Here is a 15400-nt window from a genome sequence, read left to right on the forward strand (position 1 = left end):
AAGTGCAGAGTCATTATGTAGTTCATGCTTTTACAGGCTTTTGCTGTAATCAGTTTCCTACGTGATGCAAACCGAGTTCGGCAAGGCTTCGTGTTCTGTTTGGACCTTAAAGGCTAGAGCACGATTGCGATTTCTCATACCACTGACTTCATACATGGACCCACTCAGGCGATGCAGGTCATGCCGTGTCGTTCCTTTATAACAATTTGAGGGACTTGGAACTTGGCCTCGATCACACGGCTGTTAAAGTAGACATCTCTGACCTTCCCGTAAAGTGTACTTGGGCTCACCTTTGGAGGATACATATGCCCTAGAACGATCACGTGACTATCTTCCCAGATCATTTCAAGTCACTTCTTGAAGTGAGCTTATGAATTGATAGCTGATAGTTCTGGGAGCGCTCTGAAGTATTGAAAAAACCTTCCGTCAGAGGTTAACAGGCAGAAAGAAGAAACAGACTGTGTTTTCAGTTGTTGTTTATCACTCTAGGTTCTGCAATGATGTATCTGAAACCTCCTCCTTTTCTTAAAAAAATTTTTAAAACAGCCGGCAAGAAATAGTATAATTGATGCTGCTAAAGTCTGGCCAAATATACCACCTCCAAATACTCAAACTGCACCTGTTACTATTCCTCTGTGTAATGGCTGTGGAACCAAAGGAACAGGGAAGGAGACCACGTTGTTATTGGCGACCAGTCTAGGCAAAGCTGCTTCGAAATTTGGTAAATGACAGTATGGTATAAAATGTGCATATTTAAGTAGTTCTCAGTATCTGATACTAACACTGCATTTAATCGCCTTGAAAAGATTCCTTGTGGTTCTGAAGCTACTGGGTATATAAGTCTCCATTTCTACCTCTTGGTAAAAAAAATCTTTTTATCCTTATAGACCAGCAAGCCATTTGCTTTTCATGTTGAGCTACGGCTACTTGAAACCAGAAGAAAAATAGGGGCATAGTATTAGGAGAAGTCAGTGCTAGAGGGGACTCCTTGTCAACTTAGGCTCATAATCCTGCTGTTAGTTGTACACTCTGTAGAAATACTTAATATTTAGAAAGATATAGTAATGGTTGATGAAAAACTCATTGAAAAAAACCCTAAATATCATTTCCCCAAGAAAGTAGTTAATGTGGTATTTTATCTTTTGAAAAGATTTTTTTTAAATATTAAATCAGATGTTAATGCAGGTTAAATTTTTTTTTTTTTTTTAAATCAAGGATGGTATCAAGTTCACCCTTTGTCACCTCTTCATGGGTCTTCCGTACTGAGCAGGTAGACAAGCATGGGCAGATCGTGACGATCAGGTCCCAGAGCTGCAGTGTCCATCTACCTCCACGTTAGTGTTCAGAGACGCATTACGCCCAGCATGAGAACGGCTCATGCTTTGCAGTGGATTTATTGTGGGCTTGAAGTAACTTGGCCTTTAGATTTGTTCTCTCCTGAAAAATAGGAATAATTACTTAGAGATACTATTAGAGCTTGCGGTTGTGCCATTAGGTCAACCGGTGAGGTCGGTGTCCTTAAGCTTAACATCAATCAGTAACTTCATTTTCTTGCCGCTCAGAATGATAGGTAGCTACCTGTTTATTTTAGTTTGCCATTGTTTTTCACTATGTATGATTGAAAGTGTTAACATTTCCTAAGGGTCACCAGAAGTTGCACTAGCCGGACAGGTGCTGGAAAATTTACCCCCCATTGGAGTTTTTTGGGATATTGAAAACTGTTCAGTTCCCTCTGGCCGCTCAGCTACTGCTGTTGTACAGAGAATCCGTGAGAAGTTTTTTAAAGGCCACAGAGAAGCAGAATTCATCTGTGTGTGCGACATTAGTAAAGAAAACAAAGAAGTTATTCAAGAGCTGAATAATTGCCAGGTAAAATAATAATTTCATTCTATTATGATAGAAGAATAAGCACATGTGGGTTTTTTTTTAAATTTTTTAAATTTTAATTTAAAGTTTCATATACATTTGTGCTGAGTTTGCAAGTAAGGAAATTATCAAAAGATCACATCTGACGTACTAGAAATCATTTAATCATAACTGATCTTTCAGTAATCTGTTTGTATGTGACTAGTGCTCTGCTAATATGATGGTTACATACATTTATATTCTTCCTTTTGACTTCCATGACTGCTCTGTGGAAAGGGCTCATAGGATTTCTTATTTGAAATACACAAATTCAACTGAAGCACCAGGGTGTTAAGCAACTTTTTAAAAATCATATGGCCAATAAACGGATGAGCTAGGATTTAAATCCAGATTGGCTGCACAGTCTGTTAAGCTGGAACTAGAATCCAGTTCTTTTGACTCTTAGACAAGTAATTCTGTTGATCATGCCATTTTACCTACAATTTTATATTTGTGCTCCTTAAAAAAACCAATAAACCCTACTGTGTATTGCATGTAGTTGAAGCAGCTCTCAAAACCTTTCCTTGCTCTGGAGACTTTTCAGTGAGTCTGGCGGCTTTAACAGAAATAAACACATTTGAGCTCTGTTGGGGACAGATGTCTCTCCTCTCTCACCACCTGACCCCAGATCCTGAAAGCCACAGACGATGTATAAGTGGCGACAAATGACATCCGTACAGCACTAAATCTTACCTCCCTCATACACCTGTCTCTGCTACTTCCCAGCTGTTGGCAAAAGCTGGTAGGGAGAGCTAACTTGCCTACTTCAACTTTCACTTCCTTTTCTGCCTGTTTTCTCAAAGGCGGATGGATGAAGTGCAAAAGCAGAGATTAGAGAGGTGAGCAGGGATGATAACGGGTCTAGTTCCTTCGTATGGAGAGACAAATTTGAAATTACTGAGATCCACTTAGAATTTTTTTCCACTCCTAAGTGGCAGTAATAACAAGAGTGTCTTTCCTCAGGGACTAACTGTAAGCTGCAGGCAGAGTGTGTCGTGGTTTTCTGACCTCAGCTCTTGCTCATTTGTCCTTACTTTAATGCAGGTAACTGTTGCCCACATCAACGCTACCGCAAAGAATGCGGCTGACGATAAGCTCCGCCAGAGTCTCCGAAGGTTCGCAAACACGCACACTGCTCCGGCCACTGTGGTTCTTGTGTCGAGTAAGTGCGGAAGGTCTGCCAGTTTCAGCTAAACTCATGGATCAGAATTGTTACAGAAGCCAGAACATGTTAAAGTAAAATATGCCCCCAGAGAGGCTGACATACACCGCACATATTTATGCTTAATGTCTGAGAGCTGTTTAGAGAAGAAATGGAGTCTGTGTGGGTTTTGTGTATTTTTTCCTTAGGATATGAGTAAGAATTCTTGTGGGACCAGTTAAAGAAAATGTAACTTTTTTTTTTTTTTTAACTTTTTTTTTAATCCTTTTTTTACCCTGGGCCCAGCAAATTTTTAAAAAATCTAAGAAGAAGCATTTCCAAAGTTGATGTTCCCCAAAATGTTAATAACTTGCTTTCTTTCACTGTGGGAAGTAACATGTGTCTTGGAATCCGTAGAAGTATGTGGTGAAATTGTCCTGTGGTCTTAATTCTTCCAATATGAAATGTGTTCCTGTTCCAAGAAGCGGTGGGAGGTGGGGAGCGACTCTGAATTCTATAGTTCAGCCATTTTTTTTTTTTTTCTTAGTGGGTGTCAGGGGAGTTATGTGTCTCTGTCCAGTCCTCCTAATGTTTGGGGATGGGGGCGGGCTGTACCTTTTCTTGCAGCTGATGTCAATTTTGCATTGGAACTCAGTGACCTGAGACACAGGCATGGTTTCCACATAATTTTGGTCCATAAAAACCAGGCCTCCGAAGCACTGCTACATCACGCGAATGAGCTGATCAGATTCGAAGAGTTCATTTCCGACCTGCCCCCTAGGTTACCACTAAAAATGCCAGTAAGTGGGTTTGTGTTCCTTTTTGTTGTATTCTGACGTTACGTTATGGAGGGTGAAGACCCCCCTCCCCATCCCAGCCCCATAATGGGCCACCAAGTGAGGCTGCTCTTTGTAGGAGGCTGGCCAGAGTTTTGAAATAGGTTTTGAAATAGTTCTTCTCTTACAAACATACGGAGAATTGATATGTATGGATTTTGCTTTTATTTTGTTGCACAGTATCACGAGGAATTGACATGTAGGTTAACCTTAACCAGCAGCCACTTTTCAGTGTCTCCAAAGCTAGCAGTGTTTTGTGTCCATGGAATGGAAGTAATGGAAACATTGAGTACTCCTTTTGCTTCCAGGCATGGGTAAAGAATATGGTGATGGTTTGCACACACTCAAAGTTGGAGTCAAATAAACAGAGAAATTATACACTTTTTTTTTTTTTGAAGATTATTTATTTGAGAGGGAGAGGCCAGGTGCGAGTGAGCAGGGGGAGGGGCAGAGGGAAAGAGAATCTCAAGCAGATTCTGTGCTGGGTGTGGAGCCCAACGTGGGGCTCGATCCCATGACCCCAAGATCATGACCTGAGCTGAAACCAAGAGTCAGAGGCTTGATTGACTGAGCCCCCCAGGTGCCCCTAATTGTACCCTTTTTAGGCATTGGGAGTCCTGTTTTCTACAGTTGCATTCCCCACCATGCACACGCACTGGCACAATTTGTAGTGGTTATTGCTACACCTGTAGCTCGTGGCGCCACGTGCTAGGGGAACGTGAGCATATTTCCAGCAGGGTGAGCATGTCTTAAAGTCTTGATTTGGATGAGCATGTTTACTGCAGTGTTGAACTGTTCTAAGCTATTTGGAGAATACATCGGTGACTCTGAAGAGATCAGCATTCCCTTTTCTAATCTCCAAGGCCTTTAAGTCAGCTGTAGTGCTTTAGGTAACAGATTGCCCACTTTGGAGCTCCTTATTCTTGGTGGTTAAAAAAGAAAAAAAGACTTGATCAATTAGAACTTTAAATCTTGCCATTCTCATCCACAAGAGCGATCGTTTAAGGTACACTTCTCTCTTTCTGTGTTTTTCAGTCTAAGTAAGTTCACCTTCTCCCCTCTACATCATTGTGACCTCCCCTCCAAGGCTAAGGCTGTCAGCTTAAGCCTGGAGATCACTCCTGTTCTGATTGTGTGATTGAACGTGTGCCCCCCGTTAACCTGTTGTAACACTTCTCCTCTGTATCAGCAGTGCCACACTCTGCTCTATGTTTATAACCTACCAGCAAATAAAGATGGCAAGAGCGTCAGCAGCAGGCTCAGGCGCCTGTCTGATAATTGTGGTGGGAGAGTGCTGAGTATCACGGGCCGCAGTGCGATTCTCCGCTTCATAAACCAAGATAGTGCGGAACGGGCGCAGAAGCGAATGGAAAATGAAGATGTCTTTGGTAATAGGATCATTGTGTCATTTACTCCAAAAACTAGAGAACTCTGTGAGACAAAGGGTTCCAGTGCAATTGCCGATAAAGCGAAGTCTCCCAAAAAACTTAAGAATCCAAAATTGTGCCTCATCAAAGATACAAGTGAACAATCTTCCAGTGCCAAAGCCACGCCTGGAAAAGGGTCGCAGGCAAATTCTGGATCTGCTACAAAAAACACAAATGTTAAAAGTTTACAGGTAACTTCGATACCTCTTGCTTTCTGAAGTTTATGGTAGGTTTGGTTTGTGTCTGTGTTTGATATGCCCGCTTGCTTTTGGCGTATCCTTTTGAAATTTTCATTTTTGACCATACTCAGAGCTCCGTGTCTCCCCGACAGGCTGTAACACGCCGTGGGTACTTACGTTTTCACCCCCTCTGCACTTGTTTCTTTTAAGGAGCTGTGCCGCCTGGAGTCGAGGACTGGAACTAGAAGCAGTGACTCCCAGCAGGGTCACCCGAGGCTGGCCACACCTCCTCACAGAAGCTCGAGTGCCGCAGCGCCCGCACCGAAGAACTCGGGGACGCCAGAATCCGCTTACAAAACCAATCCGAAGTAGGTTCGCTCACTCTTCCTCGCAGATGCTTGTCTAACGTGAAGGAAATCCAGTGACCCTTCCCCTGCGACTTTTCCCTCCATTAGAAAAGAGAACCTCTGTGCCCGAAGTGTCACCAGTTCTCCCGTGGAGAAGAGAGATAAAGAGGAGACCCCGTTCCAAGTGAGTTACCCGTCGGCTTTCAGCAAGTTGATCACATCAAGGCAGATCAGTCCTCTGCTCGCCGCACAGTCTTGGTCGTCTCGGTGAGTCTGGCTTCTTAATCGTGGGATAGTTGCTCGCAAGAGGAGGGATTACAAAATAACATCTGTTTGGAAGAATACAAGTGATCGAGGAGAGCCTAAGGTAGAAGAGGAATCTTCCACCCCTCCTCCCCCAGCCCCCCCTTTTCCTCGGGTAATCTCAGCTGGCGTTGGGGGCATTGCTGCTCACCTGCTCTCCCTCTTGCACGTGGGGATCTGGGTAAGCAGAGGTCAGAGAAACTTGTCTGGGAGTCCCTGGCCCAGATGGGACGCACATTAAGACGTCCCTACCATCTCCTCCTGACTTCGTCATGTTGTCAAAGAAGCTCAAAGTGGACACGCGCTGGTTATTCTTAACTCCTAGGGTAATTACCAGTAGCTGTTTGAGAAGTCTCTAAATCACTGTTTAGAGAAGTCTCTAAACCTAAGTAACACTTACCTAAGCCCTCCACACTCACACTGAGTACTCCTCAGGGGCCCGGAGGGCAAGAGCCATAAGGCACCATTGCATCCCGTGAACTCCTTCAAGCATTGTCTTTTTCTGCTGAGTTGGTGAAGACTCCCTCCAGAAAGTGACTTTGGATCTGTAAAGTTACATTTTAAAATTCGTGTGCAAGTTTTCCTGATGTGGAGAAAGACTCTAGCACACGAGCAAGAATATCTAGCGTTTCCAGAGCCAGGGAGAGATTAAGTGCCTTACATTAGTCTCACAGGCTAATTAACCAAGAACAAATACCCCAAGTGGAAAATTAATTCATTAGGCCCACCTATATTTTGTCTGTAGTTTTAAATAATCCAGTGAAAGGATATTTGATACTAAATCATGTACTGGTCAATAAGGGGCCAACGGGTGGTACTTCTGACAATAAATCTGTGTATATTTAAGATAAACATACGTTTGAAAACCAAATATTTAAAAACAAAACAAAACACCAGAAATTTAGTTTGGTTGTTTTGTGGAAAGCTGTTCCTATGTATAGCTTCAAACAAATCCTAAATGATACGAACGAAATAAATACAACCATGGTTTTTAAAAATAATTCAGTATGTATGTCTTAAGCAGGAGTATGTCTCCAAACCTTTTAAACAGAACGTCCCCACTTACTTTCAACATTGCAAATCCGAGCACTGGTGCTGACAGTCCAGACCCATTTGCAAATGGTGCTGACATCCAGATCAGCAACATCGACTACAGATTGTCCCGGAAGGAGCTGCAGCAGCTCATGCAGGAAGCGTTTTCTAGGCACGGCAAGGTAACCTTTTCCCTCTCGTTCCTGCCTTTCTTTTACCCTTCGCTAGCACTCCAGGTCGAGAGCATGTCTTCCAACACACGTAACTACAGCCAGGATATGAGGATTACTGAATGAGTTTGAACACCGTCCTTTTTCGTGTGGTTTGCACGTGGTGATACTGTGTCTCCCGTTTTTAGGCCATAGCCCCAGAGAGCAAGAGACCTAGTGAAGAAGCACTTGTGGTCACGGGCAGAGATTTAAGTGGCACTTTGGGAAATAAAACGCTGATGGATTTTATGTAGCTCTGACCGCGAGAATACAGGAATAGGATTCTGAAGTAACGTTGGCTGTTTTTGTTAACATCTTTCTGTATTGATGCAGTTTTTAGGTGCTGTTTGCTAGAAGTGCACCTTTTCCAGATTATTAAATGGCTATGCCCCAGATATTTGCAGGGTCCAGAGAAGACCCCCCAAGACTCCTCCCATGTATTGGCTCCTGAGCCTGCATGATAGTTCTGTGCGCACCAGAGCCAGAGCCAGGCCGGTTTCATATCCCCGAAGGTCACGCAGTCCTAGTTCGCTTAGGCTTTGCTTGGCAAAAGTGTAGAGTTTGGACAAATTCCCTCACAGAAGCACGGAAGTCTGCAAACATGTACCCTAATAATTCACCTTCAGTTTTAGGGATGACAGGATTCTGGGTAGACATAGCATTCCATTTTCCTTTTTACTGCTGTAGGTGAAGAGTGTTGAGCTCAGCCCCCATACAGATTATCAGCTCAAGGCTGTTGTTCAGATGGAGAACTTACAAGAAGCAATCAGTGCGGTGAATAGCCTCCACAGATACAAAATTGGCAGCAAGAAGATCCTGGTCTCACTTGCCACAGGAGCTGCTAATAAATCACTCTCTTTACTGAGGTAAAAACAAACCATTTATTTCAGGAAATAATATTTGGCCCAGAAACAATTTTAGAAATAAGAAAATAGATTCGATCATTTTCCCAACCCTCTCAGACGATTGCATATGCAGTAGTGCTTATTCGTAATTGGTAGAGCTGAGAGAGAAGCTGGAAGTCAGCAAGAAGCTAGTTAGAATAATTCTACTCTTGTTCAAGTCATTACTCAAAGGTGAAGTACAGCTCAAACTTGGCAGGCAGTTAGGAGTAAAATAATACACCACATATCCAGAACAGGTTCTAAAAATAGTAGCCCTCTATGATAAAAGTTTATAAGCCTGGAAAGTGTGAAATACTACCTCCAAATCTTGGGAGAAGGTTGGTTTGTTTGTAAAGGGTAGGTCTACAAAGCTCCAAGCTCTCAACCTGCAGATAGATGCTTAATATCAAAGAGACAATCTGCAAGTCTGCATTATGATGATGTCAGTGGTAGGAACCTGGTGGTGATTTGATTCTTAATGCGCTTTGGTGATTCTTCAGCTCTCCCTGTTTTGGGGGGAAATGAGTAAAACAGAACTCACTTCTAAAAATCTGTTTGAATTCTTAAAGGTATTTTTCTGTGACATGTACTTCACCATTATTTTAAATTACAGTTTTTATCCCCTAGAATAAAAGTAATACTCATGGAAGAAACTTTGGAAAGGTCAGAAACATAAAAGAAGAGGGGGAGAAAACCATAATCCTGTGGCTCAAAGCCGATCATTCAACATTTTGCCTTTTGTTTTCTCTCTGTTTTTGGCTGCCTTTTTGTTTTTTTAAGACCATAGTTGGGATGATACATTGTATTCAGTTGTATATCCTCAACTATGGGAATTCCACCCCTACGTGGAGTTCATGAACTCCGTGAACCCCAACATGGCAGGAGACATTCAAGCTGTTCTGTCTTTTACTCTGAGTTAAGAAGGTGTTTGTCTCACAAGAGTAGTCAGCGTTCTTCTGATACACAGGTGTGAGAAGCCCTATGCTTGAGTGAGAAGCCCTATGCTTGTGTCTGACTTATATTCTTTAATTACCTTGTCCCTAAAGTTGTTTAAATTTTTCCAGAAAATTAATTTTGACAAAACAGAAACCAGTAAATTTATGTTGTGCGGACCCTTGAATAACGTAGGGGTTGGGGCGCCAACCCCTTCCCCATGCAGTCAAAACTCCACATACAACTTTTGGCTCCCCGCAATCTTAACTACTAATTGCATACTGTTCACCAGTAGCCTTACTGGTAACATAAACAACGGATTAACATCTGTTTTGTATGTTACATGTGTTAGATACTGTATTTTTACAATAAAGTAAGATAGAAGAAACCATTACTAAAATCATAAGGAAGAGCACATACACTTAGAGGACTGTACTGCCTTTATCAAAAGAAATCCACAAGAATACCAATTCGTGAAGTTGTTCAAGGGTCAGCTGTAATTTGTGTTAATTATGTGAACTCAGTTTTTTAAATACAACTTGGAAATCATCTGTTGATGTCCAATAACATCTCTAATAAAGTAAAATTTTGTTTTACAGTGCAGAAACAATGTCTATTCTTCAGGATGCCCCTGCCTGCTGTCTGCCTCTTTTTAAATTCACAGATATCTATGAGAAAAAGTAAGTTAGGTTTATTCATTTTTTTTCTCGTTGATCCAGTCTGTACTGATTGGCAGCTTCCAGAATTCTTATATTGATTGGTGATTGGCATAAAACTGTGGTAGCCGCTCTGCAGGAATGTCCAGCCCAGTGGAGGAAAAGACCTAAAAGCAGTGGTATTCAAATTCAGATTTCAGTTTTAACATACATTTAAAAGCATCTTTTGTTTTTAGCAAATTTAGGCCTCAGTGCCTAAAGCTGTACTTTCATTTTTTTTTTTTTTTTCCAATTTGACTGATGAGTTTTGTTCTTCATCGAGTGAACATTTTTGAGCACCTTCTAGGCTGTAGCTTCTGGACAGCAAGGACTTAGGACAGTCTCTTCAGTGCACAGGGCTTAGCAGGCACTCAGCAGGTATTAGTGGAATGAAAGTGTGAGGCTGTCTGGAGAGTGCAGAGCTGGGAGGACACAGCCCTTGGTCCCTGAGGACTTTATGACTGGAACGGAAGAGAAAACATTCACAAACCATTCTAGAACAAAGAAAACTATCATAAAGGAAGTGCAGGGAGGAGAAAATGGTATGAGGATGAAAGGAACAAGGAGCTGGGAGTGTTAGTCTCTGAACCATGGGAGCCCTGATCTGTGGAGGAGTGAAGGGGGAGGTATGGTGGCAGGAACCATGCTTCAGGAAAACTTTTCTGGTGACGGTTCCGTCGGAGGTGGAATGGACAGGGCAGAGGGAGGGACGGAGGGACAGTGCCACACCAGTCCCCAGGCCTGGGCAGATGCTGTTGGAATACCGAAGTTTGAGTTGTTGGTGAGTTGGGACTTGGTGACTAGTTTTATGTAGAAGAAAAAGTAAACAGTAGAGGTCATTTTGATTCTGAGTGGTTTTTTTGCCCCAGATGGACTGGGAGGATGGTTGTGTGGTTGAACCAGAAATGGAGAAATAAAGAAAGCATGTTCAGGAGGTGCAGTGAGTTTTTGTCCTTGGTTTTTGGACACTGAAGATAGAAAGATGTGGCAGTTATTTTCCTAAGGGGGATCGTGGGATAGGGGAGCAGATTGGGAGGGAGAGGCAACCCAGAGAAAGGCAGAACTGGATGAAATGCCACGAGGGACAGGAAGCGGGAGAGAACCCAGAGGGGAGAGTGATATCAGGACGTGTGGGGATGGCTCGAGGTTTGGGAGGGAGAAGGAGGCTGCTGGTGACTTGAGAGCTATCCCTGCAGAGCCCTGTGGATAAAATCTGGGGGCAGCAGGCTGACAGACGGGATGGTAAAATGGCAGAGCAGCTCCTGAGAGAGCAGCTGTTTCCATTAGAGGTATAATGACGTTACAGGACTGAGCGAGAGCACCAGGAGTGTTTGTGCGCAGGGGTAGACAGCTTGAGTGAGGGCGAGGGCGTGAGGCCGAGCTTCGTCTGAGCATCGGTGTAGGGCCCTGGGAAGAAACCAGTAGATGGTCAGCGTGCACTTAATGTGTGCCAGGTTCTTTCCAGACATAACATTTAATCCTCCTATCAACCCTGTGAGGTGGGTATTATCTTCCCATTTTGCATTTGGAAAAGCTAAGGCCGGGATTTTTTCTAGAAGGTTCTAGAACCAAGGTGACTGAGGCCACACAGGTTGGGTCAGGATGTGAACTCAAATCTTTCTGCCTTCTGAGCCTGTGCCTTTAAGCTCCAAGTGTGAAAGACCTGTGTCAGGGGGATGATTGAGGAGTTGACCCTCTGGAAATGAGGTTGAGGCATAGATGAGGGGAAGGAGTAGCTGAAAATGAGTATACCTCTTCTGAGGGAGGAGAGCAGAGATGGTGAGAGGGGTAGGTAATCCAGAGGGATTTCCAGTTTGGGGGAGCCGAGTTAAGAGGTCATATCCTATCCTATAGCTTTCCATCTCAGGAAATTAGGTGAGGTCATTTACAGAAACTTTAGGGTTCGAGGAATAAGCACCAAATGACATAGTGACTAAAGGGCAGTGAGCCAGAGGTGACTTGAAGAATTGCCAAGCATTACTGGTTTGGTAGTGAATGAATTTGTAGTAGAATTATTCCAGTTTTACGTTTGAGGAGACAGAGGAACGATTCTTGGCAGTAGCTCCGTATTGCATCAGATACACAGGCATTTCTGTATAACCAACGAAAAACATTCTAAGTCAGCATATCTCTCCTTTTCCTCACTTTCAGGTTTGGACACAAGTTGAATGTGTCGGATTTATATAAATTAACAGACACGGTCACAATCCGTGAGCAAGGGAATGGCAGACTGGTGTGTCTCCTCCCTAGCAGTCAGGCCCGGCAGAGCCCCTTGGGGTCTTCCCAGTCGCACGACGGCTCCTCAACGAATTGCAGCCCAATTATATTTGAAGAGTTAGAATATCACGAGCCTGTCTGCAGACAGCATTGTTCCAATAAGGACTTCAGGTATAACACTCGTTTCCTTTTAGAAATCATCCTTGTGCATAAGATCATGGAATATCCGTTACAATTACCTTGCAAATGTTTTAGACCACTGAGAAACGTCAGCCAACTGTTGTGTTCTCTTTTCTGTAGTGAACATGAATTTGATCCAGACTCGTATAAGATTCCTTTTGTGATTCTCTCTTTGAAGACGTTTGCGCCCCAGGTTCACAGTCTTCTGCAGACACACGAGGGCACCGTGCCTTTGTTAAGGTGAACATGTCAAAGCCAACGAGATATGATGCCTTGGTTCTCCTCTTTCTAGAAAGTCTGCCCTCTGCCCACCCCTCTTCCCAAGCGAGCATCATAGAATGCCTCATGCTAACATTTTTAGCGCCTTGCCATCAAAGTATATCTGAAATGGGATAATACATTTGCTCGGTATCTCCACAAAAAAATTGGTGTGTGTGCTGATTTTTAGAAACACAAGCAACGAATAGGAACGTTTCTTCCCCACAGAGATGAGATTCATGTAAGCGCTGTTCTAGAAGTATGCACACGAGCTGCTAGAGTGCACACACCTCAAGCAGTCACTTGTAAAGCTTGAGAGAGAGGTGTTCTTCAGAAGGCCATGTAAGCATCCCGGGGGCGGGTAGACTTACTACAGGGCCCAATGTGGGCCCTAAAGCCCGTTTGCCTTAAAGCCACTGATACCTTAAAGCAGGTAAATAACGGCCTTGGAACCCAGCTGGCTTATTTCTCACCCCCTGTGCTGGAACACTGTCCGAATATTTTTGGTATCCTTAGCTCCAAAGAGGTCAGTGCCTCAGTGATGGCCTCCCCGTTCCTGGGACCTGAATTTTCACGTTCAAACCCAGATCCTGAGGATTTAAGGAGAAAGGATTTATGAGTGGATATATTAAAATAAAGATTTCTGTGTAGCAGGTGCTTTGCTTTTCCGTTAGTTTGATTAGCCTCCCTTTCCCCCACTTCAGCTTTCCAGATTGTTACGCTGCCGAGTTTGGCGAGCTGGAAGTAGTGCAGGAGAATCAAGCAGGCGTTCCCTTAGAACACCTCGTCACCTGTGTTCCGGGAGTAAACATTGCCACTGCGCAGAGTGGCATCAAAGTGGTCAGATGGATCCACAACAAGCCCCCGCCTCCAAACACAGGTAGGAGGCAGGCCTTGGTTTTTCTGAGCCACTGGCCACTGCGAGAGGAGGCTGTTGGCTTTTGTCTTGCACGGCAGCACTGTCTGCCAAGTGCGGAGCACCATGAATGTCGGCTGCTGTTGTAAAAACTGAAACTTCTCTGAAGTGCTGAAGGTCTGACAGAACCAGACTTCTTGCAAGTCCCAGCGTAAATTTCTGTAAAAAAGTTTAAAAGCCACATTTCACTGTTACAAATACCTTTAGACCCACCTAATTTTGTGAAGCTTTTTGGCTCGTCAGTTGACCAGCCTTTTAAAAATTATTTCAAGGTATTTGAAAGAAATACTGCTAAATGCAGGTTTACCTTTGAAATTCGTTTTGGTCAACGTTGGTGACTTGGATAAATGTGAAAACAGATTTAGCTTTCCATGTAAAGGACTAGGAAATGCAAACCTAGCTTTGGGTGAGTGTCTGAGTTCCAGGCCTCCTCCCAGGCTGCAGGTGTTAATCCCATCACTTGCGAACGGGGCTGAAAATTGTTGCCTTCCTATCCACACTTCCTTCTTTTTGACCCCGACCACTTCCTCCTTGGCTCCCCCCCACCCCCACCCCGTGGGAAGAAAGGTAAGGATTACCAGGGAAGGAGAAGCGTTTGTATCAGAGCTGCTTATCACCTTCTCCGGCCTTTCCCCTCAGCCCTAGACCACTCAGGCTCCATGCACTGCGCTCTTTCTCCTTCCTCTTTTGTCGTCAGTCTGCTAGTCTTGTAGAAACGTTTCCATCCGATTATACTTTCATAATTAAAACTTTTTCTTAATTACATGGACATTCAGGGTAAATACAAGAATCTCTTTCTTAGTTTTATATCAGCAGGTTTTACATTACTGCTTTCCTTGGTTTCCTGCACAATGTTTTCGACTTCCCTACAGGTTAATTAGACTTTTCTGGGCTACCTACTTGCTCCCCATCTGTAACTTTGTTTCTGTCGGAAAGTATGTTCCATGGGACCAAGTTCAAATGAATCTTAGAAATATAACCAGTTTATAAGCTGGAAACATCCTGTGTGATTTCACTTCTGCTTTAAGTTCACACTCTGCTGAACTATGCTTTACTTTGACTGCAGGACTTTGAGAAGTAGTGGTAGAGCATCTGCCAGCCCATGGAGAAGTTGGGCTCGTCCATAGTTAAATGGGACCTGAGTGTAGATGCTAAGAAGTACAGCGGCCCTTTGGTCTCATTTCCTTGGTTATGGTTGAGCTGAGGCAAAGGAGGGTGAAGTTAGTTAGCTTTCTTTCAGGGGTGAAATCCTGTCTTAGGCATGTTCTCTTTTTCTCCCCCTGTCTAGATCCTTGGCTTCTGCGTTCTAAAAGTCCTGTGGGCAACCCCCAGCTGATCCAGTTCAGCAGGGAAGTGATCGACCTGTTGAAGAGCCAGCCGTCCTGTGTCATCCCCATTAGTAATTTCATCCCGTCCTACCACCACCATTTTGCAAAGCAGTGTCGGGTATCAGACTATGGATACTCCAAGCTGATAGAATTATTGGAAGCCGTGCCTCACGTATTGCAGGTAAGGAAGGATTAAGGATTATTCGTTTAATGACAGGAACGTTCCTCTATGGCCTTGGCTCCTTCAGGGAAACAGGATAGCCGGTAACCTCATTCGGGGTGGCTTCTCAGTTTTTCCAGAAAACTGTGAGTTTAAACATAAAAAAGGAACCCCTCAGAGCACTGAGGAGTATTTTTCTTCTAATCTCTGTAGACTGACCTTCCTCTCCCTAGCTCAGGACTCTCCAGGATTGTTCACTCTTACAGAGGAGCTGCCATGAACATGGGTTTAGCTCTCATCAATGAGTTAAAGACCAGCTCCTGGGCTGGAGCCTAGCGTTGGTTCCTAAGGAGTCTTTACCCTATTAATTCAGCTTGTTCCATAGCTTCTTTTTTTTTTTTTTAAAGATTTTATTTATTTATTTGACAGAGAGAGAGATCACAAGTAGGC

The 15400-nt window shown here is 43.6% G+C and overlaps 1 protein-coding gene across 7 annotated transcripts in view; it reads left to right on the forward strand.

The window, feature by feature from the left end:
• The window catches only part of MARF1 (meiosis regulator and mRNA stability factor 1), a 39919-nt gene that overhangs the window by 6874 nt on the left and 17645 nt on the right, over positions 1–15400 (forward strand). For 2 of the 7 annotated variants that reach the window (XM_045992825.1, XM_045992830.1), the window contains exons 4-17: positions 547–721; positions 1643–1869; positions 2950–3067; positions 3674–3846; positions 5072–5500; positions 5699–5856; positions 5944–6102; positions 7160–7352; positions 8067–8245; positions 9796–9876; positions 12043–12279; positions 12409–12528; positions 13251–13426; positions 14751–14971. In XM_045992825.1, the coding sequence (XP_045848781.1) occupies positions 547–721; positions 1643–1869; positions 2950–3067; positions 3674–3846; positions 5072–5500; positions 5699–5856; positions 5944–6102; positions 7160–7352; positions 8067–8245; positions 9796–9876; positions 12043–12279; positions 12409–12528; positions 13251–13426; positions 14751–14971 (2646 nt within the window). The remainder of the gene's footprint in view (positions 1–546; positions 722–1642; positions 1870–2949; positions 3068–3673; positions 3847–5071; positions 5501–5698; positions 5857–5943; positions 6103–7159; positions 7353–8066; positions 8246–9795; positions 9877–12042; positions 12280–12408; positions 12529–13250; positions 13427–14750; positions 14972–15400) is intronic. The other 5 variants (XM_045992826.1, XM_045992829.1, XM_045992827.1 and 2 more) reach the window with 5 other exon arrangements.

Source organism: Meles meles, chromosome 21 (genome assembly GCF_922984935.1).
Source record: "Meles meles chromosome 21, mMelMel3.1 paternal haplotype, whole genome shotgun sequence".
NCBI lineage: Eukaryota > Metazoa > Chordata > Mammalia > Carnivora > Mustelidae > Meles > Meles meles.